We start from the raw sequence: 11,355 nt of genomic DNA on the forward strand, positions 1-11,355 counted from the left end.
TTTTTTTTTCTTTCAAGTTACGATTAGAACTTGCCACAAAAATATCCATGATGGATGACGATGAAGAAGATGAAGTCGAAGAGAAGATACGTCCCAAAGATGAGGAAGGTATAGACGAAGAAGAAGAGGTTGGCACTTGGCAGGTTCTCTTCTGTTTGAGCTTATGGGGCGTGAAAGAAATCAGAGAGGGAGGGTTGGATTATTGATGGCATTTGGTAGACTCACCTTGAGATCCATCTAAATCCCCAATCATTTTAGCAGACACTAGCGAAAAATCTCTAGTCACTTTGCCGCTTTAAAATCTTTTGGCAAACTCTAAAACATGACTTAAAAAAAAAAGTTTTAAATGAGAGATTTTTTTTTTCCTTTTTCTTTTCTCACCTCTCAATATATACTATTAGATTGCGTTTAAAATCCTAGCAAATTCTTGGTACTCTCGCTACACCTAAGCTCGTGTACTTTTAATTTTAGGATGCGTTTATTGTACTAGATTATCTCGAATTAGACTAACTTGAGGAATTAAGCTGAATTAGTTTGGCATGAATTAAGTAGTAATAGAATAAGAGTGTATTTTTGCTCACCACCATTTAGTGTGGTGTGTGCTCACAATCCTGTTTATCATTGTTAGATGTGTTTGAATTTTGAGATTTGTGCTTATCCACTACACGAATCTTGAAATTTAAACTCATCTAACGATGATAAATAGGGGTGGTGAACATACACCACATTAAATGGTGGTGAGCAAAAATGCTCCCAATAGAATACTGAAGTGTTTGGTACATTATCAGACTACATTACGAATTAAATTATTTTTTATTCAATTTTTTTTGTCATTTTTAATTCATTTTTTAATGTTTTATTATTAACTACACTTTTTTATTTGACTCATTCACTTTCCCATGTCTCTTTACCTTCCTTTCTCTTCTTTTCGTTTTCTCTTTCTTTTTTACGCGCTGTCTCTGTACCTCAACCTAGAAGCAAAGATTGAACCAAGAAAATATTCCAACTTTTTTTTTTTTTTTTCCAATTTGTAGAGGTTTAGTTGAATGGTGCAGAGGCTTTGCCGGATGGCCGATTGTGCAGAGGCTTCGTCGGATAGCCGATTGTGCAAAAGCTTCATTGGATCGCCGGTTGCGCAAAGGCTTTGTTGCCCACTTTCATATCATAACTCTATATCTGTTTCTTGCGCCTACTTTGATTTTCTTGGAAAATCTTGGAATTTTCTAGGAAAAAGGGAGAATTTTTCTATTGGGATCGTTGTTGTTTCTTTTCTCTTGCAAATCGTCATAACATGTTGTTGTTGACGGTGGGTGGGGATGATAGGATCAGACATGATAAAAAGAGAAATTGCAAGAAAGTAAATGCAGAAAATGGAAAAGAAATCAAGGTAAATTTATATCTTCATTCATGCCATACTTAGATGAACATAATGGTTTAAATACATAAAAGGATAGCTAGAATTTGGTGGTTTTAATGGGCTTAACATTAATATGGGGCCTAATGACTACTAGTAACCTATAGTGCCCAAAGGATCCTAACAGGGGATGAGTTTCCGATATGGGCATGGTTGGAAGTGTTGCAGACACACCGCGCAGGCGTGCAAACGAGCAGGTTTGGAGATGGGATTAGCAATCTCATACATTTTGATGGTCGCACTTCCGAACACATACCAATAACTCTAATTAAGTCAGTTCAGTTCAGTGAAACTTAATAAGTGCAAACAAATGCGCTCTTAATTGATTACCTTTGAATTTAGATGTATTCTTTGAATCATCTTAAATTTTAATTTGAATACACATTGATTTTAAAGTCTTTTAAAATTCTCTTTTAAAATCCTAATTGATTACACTCTTATTTTCAAATCCCCCTAAGTGATATTCTACACTAATCTACACTAGTTAATGTTCAATTATTGATTTTTCTGTAGTAGAAGCAATATTCTACTAATCTACACTAAGTGAAGGGGTTTTAACCTGAGACGCAATTGGTTGACTAAGAATGCCTTAAGTATTAGAACAATCCACCACATATAATTCATTATTGACTCTTTGGTTTTTTTTTTTTTGAGTACATCGATATTTTTACACTAGGGGAATGGGGGAGTTCGACTAAACCATACAATGAGCAATCTAATTTGGTATCAAATTCGCCATCCATACATGAAGAGAGTTGAACTTACACTCCAAAACCAATTGAAAATAGAAGAGTGACCCAACTTCTAGTAGTACAAGATTTAACTTTCCAATGTTAGACAACACCCCACAACATTTTTCCCTTTCTAAATCACAACCTCAAAAAAAACTTACATCACATGCATTCTGGCATGTCCTTTCAAAAAAAAAAAAAAAACTATTATTAAGTAATGGGGGGGGGGGGGGGGGGAAGAATTTGGCACTATTACATTAATTGAGGAAATGGAGAGTTTTGAATTGGGACACATGTGTATAGTGGTTGAGCTAGCATAGGTCATTGGTTGTCCTTGATCCCAAAATTTCAACAACCCCATGTATATTTGTTTAGTATATTGTATTTGACCCCTATAAACACTTAAGACAAACTAAATTACAACTTCCTCCTCCTTCTTCTATTTTTTTCTATCATATTTGTCTTTATTTTCTCTCTTCTTATGAAATACTTTAGTTGAAAAGCATTGTCAGTCTTCAACATTACTCTACAGTATCCTGCATCCACCATTGACAAGCCTTTACAAATAATAGTGGTTGTTGACATATGTTGGCATAAACTTTCGGCATATGTTGACAGAAATTGGCAGATGTCTACTAGGTGCTTGACGAAATGGTTCAATAATTTTTTTTAGTTGATATTATGACCCAATTATCTAAAAATTTTGACTACACCACTTAACCTCAACACTTACCCACAAAAAATTAGTAATTTAGATTTGAGGTTAGGTATCTAATTGTGAGATGAATTAAGTTAGGACAAGTTCAGACTTGACCTACCAAAATTGTACCATATACAGCTAGTATTGTAGTATAAGTGTTAGGTTATATGGTCTTCTCTTCCCATGGACCCTTTGCCTACGAATTATTCTCAAATGTCACATATCATCGTATATATTGATATCTTTCTTTTTCACAGCACGCCAAAATTGATAATAAAAAATATGCCTTAATGGCCAAATTTGTGACACATGAACAATTATCCACAAAAAAATATACAAGACAAAAAGGAGTGGACAAAATAAGAACAGAAATATATTTTATATAAAGAAAAGCAACTACCAATTCAGCCCCATTATATTCATGCGGTCCCTCCAAATATAATATCCTCTCATGTCAAAGATGTGACTTTGTCATGCGTGTTTCACAAGAAAACTCATTGGTAATAGACGGTGACGGAGCTAACGACGTTTTTTTGCAGACCATGAGATGAAGCTTGAGTACCACTGTGGCTAGCTGTTTTTGGCTATCTACTCTGATTGAGCCACTTTGGCTAGTTGTTTTTGGCTATCTACTCTGATCGAGCCGCTTTGAGTCTTTTTTTGTTAGGTATCTTGCCATATGTATACGTATGTGGATTGCTAGTGCCAATGGAGACAAAGTTGTGTTAGTTGGAATTTGAAAAGCCAGAAGCAGCTGACCGCAAAAGCATATTCGTGTGTAACTATGAAAATCCAAAAGCTAGGGTAAGTTGAAACTTTAAAACTTGAAAAAAGGCTGGAAAACTTGCAAGAGTTGGAGATCTTTAACGTGTAGAAGTTAATTAAGCCAAAAATTAAGTGTGAATTATTTACGAACTGCTAGAGCTTGATACAAGTTTCTTGTGGGAATCTTGTTCCCTATTTGCAGAACAACAAATGCTGAAAAGAATTAAAAGCATATATCATTGCTTTCTCTCCTAATTACATCATTAACCCTCACCATGATTTTATTTTTTGGGAAAGTTGATGCTGATTTGATACAAATTAGTTCCTCGTAGCAATTAAAAGCCATTACGGTACCAAGTTTTTGGTTCTTCATTTTTTTATCCTTTTCATGTATGCTTGTTTCCCATTCTTCATTGAAGAGGAGGAGCCCTGTAATATGCCGGGATTGTTGCAGGAAAGAACATTTGTCTAACTCCTTCACCCTTAATAATGGGGAATATAATTCCCGACGCACCCTAAAAACAAAAAATCATAAAATTTAGTTTAAGTGAAAGTCAGTATATGTATGACTTTGTAATTGACAAACATGCTGATGTGAGAAAGTACTGGGATATGTAGTATGTAGTGAACGTACCAAGAGCAATCTGGTCCCAAGCCATACGCGTTTAGGCGTAGGGAACGGAATCATTAAGCGGCCTACTCCATAGACAGCCACAGAAAAGAAATGGAGAAACAGGTGGATCGGGCGAGGGTTAAGGCCAGAGAGCAAAGATATTGGTCCCCTTGCACATAAGCCTCCAAGGCTCAAATAGTCAAAACAAGCTTCCCTCATTTCTTGTCTTGCCGGGTCAGGTGATGCACAAAACACCTTGTACAAGGCACCGGCCAATGTGTTTATGGTAGATGACACAGGCTGCAATTCAAAATTAACCACAATTATCAGCAAAGAAGAAATTGCAAACATTTCATATACAAGATAAGATATGCTTGTTTGCCAAGATATCTGACGTGTAATATTGTCAAACATTGAATTACGGCCAGATATGATAACAAAAAATATCAAACTATCTAATATGAGAAAATAAATTGCATATAAGAATTCTGATTTAAACCTTGCGAAGTGTGTAGAATGATTCTAGATATTCACACAAAGCTGGTGCGTCGTTGAGATCAGTTAGGGGTCGAAGAAGATCTCTTAGAAGAACAATGTCGGAAAGAGCCACGGTCATTCCTCCTCCGGTTAAAGGATGTCTCATGTTGAATGCATCCCCTAATAAAATTGCACCGGGAGTGGGTTGAGGATGAGCAGGCATGCTTTTGTTTTGCATTGTTCTGATGTTTCCTTTCTCAACTGCTGCTAGAAAAGCCTTCGAGAGCTGAGGGGGAACCTGAAATACCCAAGTCCGCGAATTAGTCCCTTTTGGTCAGTGGATATTTGTCAGATTGATATCAAAATGACTGCAAATTAAAAGTTCTAAATGTGAAGCATATAATAGATACCTGAGGAGCAACCACATTTGTCAAGTACTTGGCCATTTCACCATTAGCCACCGAAGGTACTTTTGTGCCGGGAACATCTACCAAACAACGAACTTCGGTACCGCTAATGGGGTAAAATAAGATAGGTGAAGGGTCTCCTAGAATCACATGTCCGTGGTTTGCATAAGGAAGGTCACAATTCTCCAAGATCAAACCAACGAAGCAAGAAGGATTTTCAACGTTTGGAGTACAGAGATTGCGGCGGAGATTTGAAAAGCACCCATCACATACTATTGTTAGTGGAGCGTATGATCTCATCTCCTCTCCAGCCTTGTTCTTGTACATCACACCCTTGATGGTGCCCTTTTCTTCAATTAGGGTTGTCACAGTTCCTTGTTCTAGTGTCACGCTGTTGAGAAAATTTGAGGGACATGAGTAACAATTTAAAAAATATTATATAAAAAAAAATCGAAACACCATCAATACATGGATGAATGAGAATTACTTTTTAAGAGTTGCAATCCTTTCACGCATTTTTTGGATGAAACGCCCATTATGAAAACTTCTCCCGGCGATATCTGATGTATAGTTTTCCAAGGGATAAGATAGTTTTGTGGCATTTCCATTTTTGTAAAGAGCATAACCAAACACTTTCTGAGCATCAATGGACTCATTTGCACAGTCTGCATGTAACACATATAACTTGTTGATCAAAATCGATGCAAATAATTTTGTACTAATTAATCATTTAGAGTGGAAACTATGAAAAGTGATTAAACCAATTAAACAATTTTAAGCAATTGCTTACCCTCAAGACCCAACTCAATCAATTTGAGATAGCCTCCAGGCTGCAACAGCTCACCAACAATTCTGTCTGGCTCACTCAAGTCTCTTTCAATCACATGTACACGGCGTCCTTCCTGTAACAGTGAAGAGAAACATATGTTCAGACACAAAAGCTCACATGATTATCCAAGAAATTAGAGAAGATCTGAACTAGCCTTCTCAGTTTTTATACTAAAAATGGCTTGGACTGCACTATTGAAATCATCACCTCAAAAAGGAGAAAAAGAAATTTATGTAAAATTTATAGAATATAAACGGGGTGTTTTCAATTGAGAATTTGAGAGATTTTAACGGATTTATAAATCTATGGATTTTTATGAAGATTAATTGATTTGTAGAGATTCCATATAAAATTTTGATCAAATTCCCTCGAAATCTCATGGGGAGATGAGAGATTTGTGGATGCTTAAAATACACTAAATCTCTCCAATTTCCTCTAATTCCTCAACTTTCTCAAATTCTTTAAAATCAATTTTTAATTAAATATACTTAGAATGTTATAAACTTCTTTAAAATCCTAATTAAATACACCCGGATTTCTAAGGATTTTAATAAACTATCTTAAAATTCTAATTGAATACATTTTGAATTTCAGATAATTACTTAAAATTCTGATTGAATACCCCTTGATTCTTTAAAAGAATTAAAATCCCAATTGAATACATCTCCTTAAATTTAAGTCTGTATTCGCTAAAACTAGAGAGAAAAATAAAAAGAAAAATGTCAGAAAACACGGATTTGAAGCTTTGACTTCTTAGCTGAGCTTTAGCTGGGTTGTTTGAGGAAAATAAATTTTAAAAAGTAAAACATTTTAAACGGCTAAACGTCTTCAATCAGCAAGGAAATACAATTTTTCCTTAATTTTCTCTGTCACCAAACTGGAATCCCAATAATAATCACTTCTTATTCATTGACCATCAAAATTCTAAATTTATAAAACTTGGGAATTGTTTAAAAACCATAATATTCATTTTATACGTATAGAGAATTATATAGTCACCTTTCCAAGAGTGTAAGCAAGGGCAGCACCGGCAACTCCGGCACCGACAATGACAACGTCCGTTCCCCTGGCAATATCCGGTACAAAACTGCCGTTCTGGGACGGCATCCACACGTACCCATTCCCGTTAACGCCGTTGGAAACTTTCTTCTTCTCGCCGCTGAGAGTGGTGTTGATGATCATGAAGAAAACCGACCCCAGGAGAGAAACCAACACCCCACCAAGAACATACTGGTAATCCATCTTTGATATCAAAATAAATATATATACCGCTAAAATTGAAAATTTGGAAGAATGGGGATTTTGGTTTTGGCTGTTCACAATCTGTAAACTTACGTGGTGGTTTTTGGTTGTGAATGTGAAGAGGAGAGAAAGTGCTTATGGTTGTGAGACAGCAATGGGAACTTGAAGGCGTTTATATAGAGAGTCGTTGGGCAAAAGCTTTGAGGGTTGAGTTTTTACTACAAAACGCGTTGGCGCCTACCGGTGAGTTTTGAGCCCATTTTTTAATATTGTGGGGAGTTATGGTAGGATGTAGGTGAGCCTAGGGTAGAATTGTGTGGGATAGAGAGGACAAAGTTAGAGTCACGTGTGGACAATTTAATAGTCTCAATTGCAACCCTCCTTGCCAACGGTTAGTTATCTCGAAAATTCTAAAATTTTACTAGAGTATAACATTCTAACTTTGAAGTATGACTTTGTAACTTTTCATTTTTTATTTTTATTTTTTTTTAAATTTGAAATTACTATAGAAATTTTTTCGACAAAAGAAAAAGTACCATAGAAATTTCTAACTTTGTTAAACACTACTATGATAGTCAATACCCACGCAACCCTCGCGGTTGTAATCATCATCATTATATTATTGTAGATTCAGCATGATTTTCGTTAAACATGGCATTTGGATGAGAGTTTTTATACGCTCAATCTTTTCAATCAATTGATTTGTAAATATTGTTGTACGCACATATAGCAATTGATATTCGTGTACATGTTTGAACTGACCTTGATATTCGTGTGTTAAGCATTTGCCAAAAAAAAAAAGAAAAGAAATCCATGCTGGCATTTGCTCATTTAGTTGGACGATGTTCTTCAATCCAATCTTATATGAAGGCGAGGTGATAAATACAAAAAGATGAATAATTGTTGTAAAATCGATATTGAGTCGTAGATGGATAATTGTTGTGATAATCTTTTTGGATCCAGCATGGTCTGCTATTAACATTGTTGATATTGTTTCAACTTTACTATCTCTTCTTAGGTATTGAGTTTGTTTACAAAAGGCCTCAAAAACATAGAAGTGGAACTCCCATATATAAGTTGTGTATTATTTTGTTAGCTTTAATTAATATTAGAATGCCAAATTCAGCCAGAAGACTACTTTGGTGTCTCAAGGCTTCATAAAAAATATTTGGATGTAAATGCCCCTCAAACAATCAAAACTGACAAAATAAATACATATAAAAACCCCAAGGGTAATGCTGTCAGAAAACAAAAATTTATAATTCATTTTATTAGAAAAAAAAACGAGATAAAAAAGGGGATGTGACCAACTCCACTTCTCCATTTTTGAAGAGAGAGGGATTAATATCTTATAGAAATTAAAATAAGATTTTTTTTTTTGATAGAAAAGCATTCATTAAAGAGAAAAGCCTCTAGTACAACCATTACCAATACAATCAAAATGGAAAGCACGTAAAACGCTCGATGGCAGATAATGGTTCCAAATGTGGGGCGAAGTAAGAGTAAACCCAAAATGTACCAAAGCATCTACGACAAAGTTGGCTTCACAGAAGGCATGCCTCCAATCAACCCGCCAGAATGAAGCATCAATAAACCGAGCCTCCTTAATGAGAGTTTTAATCTTCCAAGGAACATCCCAATTACCTATCACCGATTCGATCACCACTTTGGAATCTCCCTTCACGATTAACTTCCGAATGCCCTTGGCCTTAGCAAGCTTGAGACCTTCCTTTAAGCCCATTGCATCCGCAAAAGTAATAGTAGCTCCATCAAGGTTGAAGGATCTTGCTCCCACCACCTGACCACCACAATCTCTAAGAACAAAAGCTGCCGCCGCTTTGTCATTGTACACTGAGCCATCAAAGTTTAGCTTAATCGTATTAGGCTTCTCAGGAGACATCTATTTGATGCAACTATTAGCATGACTCAAATCCACTCTAGACATCTTATTGTTGGCGTTCCAAAAGGCCTTCCCAATACTGCAGGCAATGGTAGCCCCCCTCAGATGGTTCGGAGGAACTCCCCTAAAAACAAGATTATTCCTTTCAGACCAAATTTGCCAACAAAACATAATAGCTTTATTTAAATTAGATAAACAATCCTCCTCATTATAATTAAGAGTTTCCAACCAATCTTGGAACTGATTATGCCTGTTACTAAATAGGTCCATAACCTGAAGGGTGTCTTTTGACCATATTACTTTCGCAAACTGACATTTAGTAAAATGATGGGAAGTATTCTCATCATCTCCCTTACATAGGGCAAATTTTATCAATATTATTAACAAACCTACTTAGCCGCAATTTAGTTTGAAGTCTATCATTAATCAAAAGCCAAGCAAAAATTTTAACTTTCGGAGGTAAGGTAAGTTTCCACATACACTTTAAAAGAGAACTTCTTGTATATAGGTTATTTAGTTCGTTTTGAAGCCAAGTAGCAGATTTCACTGAGAACTCACCATTATTAATAATTCCCCAAATTAACTTATCTTCGATATCCCTATTAAGAAGAGGGATTAAAAGAATCTTCCTAACAATGTCATGATGAAATGTCTCATTGAGTCTGGTTACATCCCAACAATTATTAGTAATAAAATCACTAACTTTAAGATGCCAATTAATGCTAACTCTCGCATTCTCTGAAATAAGGTGAAATAAAGGGTAAAGAAAACCCCAATGATAGGACCAGAACAATATGTTCTTGCCATTACCCACAATCCACCTCATCCCATTCTTCAGAACGTCTCTGGAATTCATAATACCTTTCCAAGAAAGAGAGTGATTTTGCTCAATCTTACTACTTAAAAAAAAATCATTTTTGAGGTATTTATTCTTTACTATTTGGACCCACTAGTTATCCTTATTGGTTAACACTTTCCACCCGAGTTTAGCTAAACACACATTATTGAAGTGGTCAATGCGCCTGATTCCCAGACCTCCCATTTCTTTTGGGGTACATAAACTATTCCAGGCCATGGGGTAAATTTTCTTATTTCTGTCCAGAAGAAATCCCTACACTCATTATTAATCTTTTTTGTAAGTCTATTTGGGCATTTAAAGTAAGACATAACATGATTAGGCATACCTGTAAGGTTTGAATGAATAAGAGTCAATCTTCTGACTTTTGAGAGGGTATTAACCTTCCATCCAGCCAGTTTTTGTTTAACCCGCTTTAGTAAATCATTTTCATTTACAAGATCCTTCCAAAATACAATATTATGTATTCCAAAGTACTTACCAATAATAGTTTTGTGTTGAATTTGAAGAATATTTACCATGTCAATTCTAGTTTGGTTAACCGTATTGTAGAAGAAATAAAGAGATGATTTGTGAAAATTTACTTGCTGGCTTGCAGCATCAACAAACCAATTAAGAAGCTGTAGAACGTTCTTAGCTCCCTTAGTAGTAGCTTTAGCAAACAGAAGGCAATCATCCGCAAAAACAAGATTAGAAATTCTCAGACCTCTTGGGGAAGAAAGGATGTCCACATGAGATTTATGATTGTCTTCCAACAAATTAAAATAGCGAATGAGTGGCTCCATACAAAGAATAAATATGTAAGGCGACAAAGGGTCACCTTGTCGAATGCCTCTTTTAGGATAAAAATACCCATGCAGAGTACCATTTACCAAAATTGAAAACGAGGCAGAGGTAATACACTCCATGACTAAACTAACCCACTTATTTTCAAACCCAAATTTAAGGAGTATATGTCTAATGTAATCCCAATTAAGGAAGTCATAACCTTTTTCGAGGTCCAATTTAACACCCATTATCCCTACACGTCCTTTCTTGTTTTTAAAATTACAAAATAACTCATGAGCAATGAGAATATTATCTTGAATAGACCTACATGGGGCAAAAGTGCCCTGATTTTTGGAAATGCATAAATCGAGGAGCGGCTTAAGCCTATTAATGATTATCTTTGTTATTATCTTATAACTAACATTGTAAAGACTAATGGGTCTATAATTACTAACTGTTTCAGGGTTCTCGGCCTTGAATCAAAGCTATATTTGTATGGTTTATAAGTTTAAGACTAGAGTTGTTTTGGAAGAAATCATTGACCATAGGAATTACATTACCTTTAACCACTTCCCAACAATCTTGATAGAAGGCAGCTCCAATACCATCAGACCTTGTGGCCTTTAAAATCTTATAGAAATAAAAAGAATAAA

General features: G+C 35.5%; 1 protein-coding gene across 1 annotated transcript; it reads right to left on the minus strand.

Moving 5' to 3' along the window:
• Positions 1 to 3,726: 3,726 nt before the first annotated feature.
• On the minus strand, positions 3,727 to 7,336 carry LOC103967055 (squalene monooxygenase SE1). Its single transcript, XM_009380293.3, has 7 exons — positions 6,936 to 7,336; positions 5,898 to 6,009; positions 5,595 to 5,772; positions 5,111 to 5,498; positions 4,723 to 4,998; positions 4,245 to 4,523; positions 3,727 to 4,125 (listed from the first exon to the last, which is right to left on the minus strand). The coding sequence occupies exons 1-7, from the start codon at positions 7,176 to 7,178 to the stop codon at positions 4,021 to 4,023; spliced, it is 1,581 nt and encodes a 526-aa protein (XP_009378568.2). The 5' UTR covers positions 7,179 to 7,336; the 3' UTR covers positions 3,727 to 4,020.
• Between the last annotated feature and the right edge of the window lie 4,019 nt (positions 7,337 to 11,355).

Source organism: the organism of the source record quoted next, unplaced genomic scaffold, assembly GCF_019419815.1.
Source record: "Pyrus x bretschneideri cultivar Hongxiangsu unplaced genomic scaffold, Pyrus_bretschneideri_v1 Contig10, whole genome shotgun sequence".
NCBI classification, from domain to species: Eukaryota; Viridiplantae; Streptophyta; class Magnoliopsida; order Rosales; family Rosaceae; genus Pyrus; species Pyrus x bretschneideri.

What these genes read in the sequence shown, in the direction of transcription:
- LOC103967055 (XM_009380293.3), bottom strand. Translation starts at nt 7,178, where the DNA reads ATGGATTACCAGTATGTTCTTGGTGGGGTGTTGGTTTCTCTCCTGGGG. An exon ending in GATTGAGTTGGGTCTTGAGG is followed by an intron (nt 5,773 to 5,897) that starts GTAAGCAATTGC and finishes TGTTACATGCAG; the next exon opens with ACTGTGCAAATGAGTCCATT. An exon ending in CATTCTACACACTTCGCAAG is followed by an intron (nt 4,524 to 4,722) that starts GTTTAAATCAGA and finishes TTTGAATTGCAG; the next exon opens with CCTGTGTCATCTACCATAAA.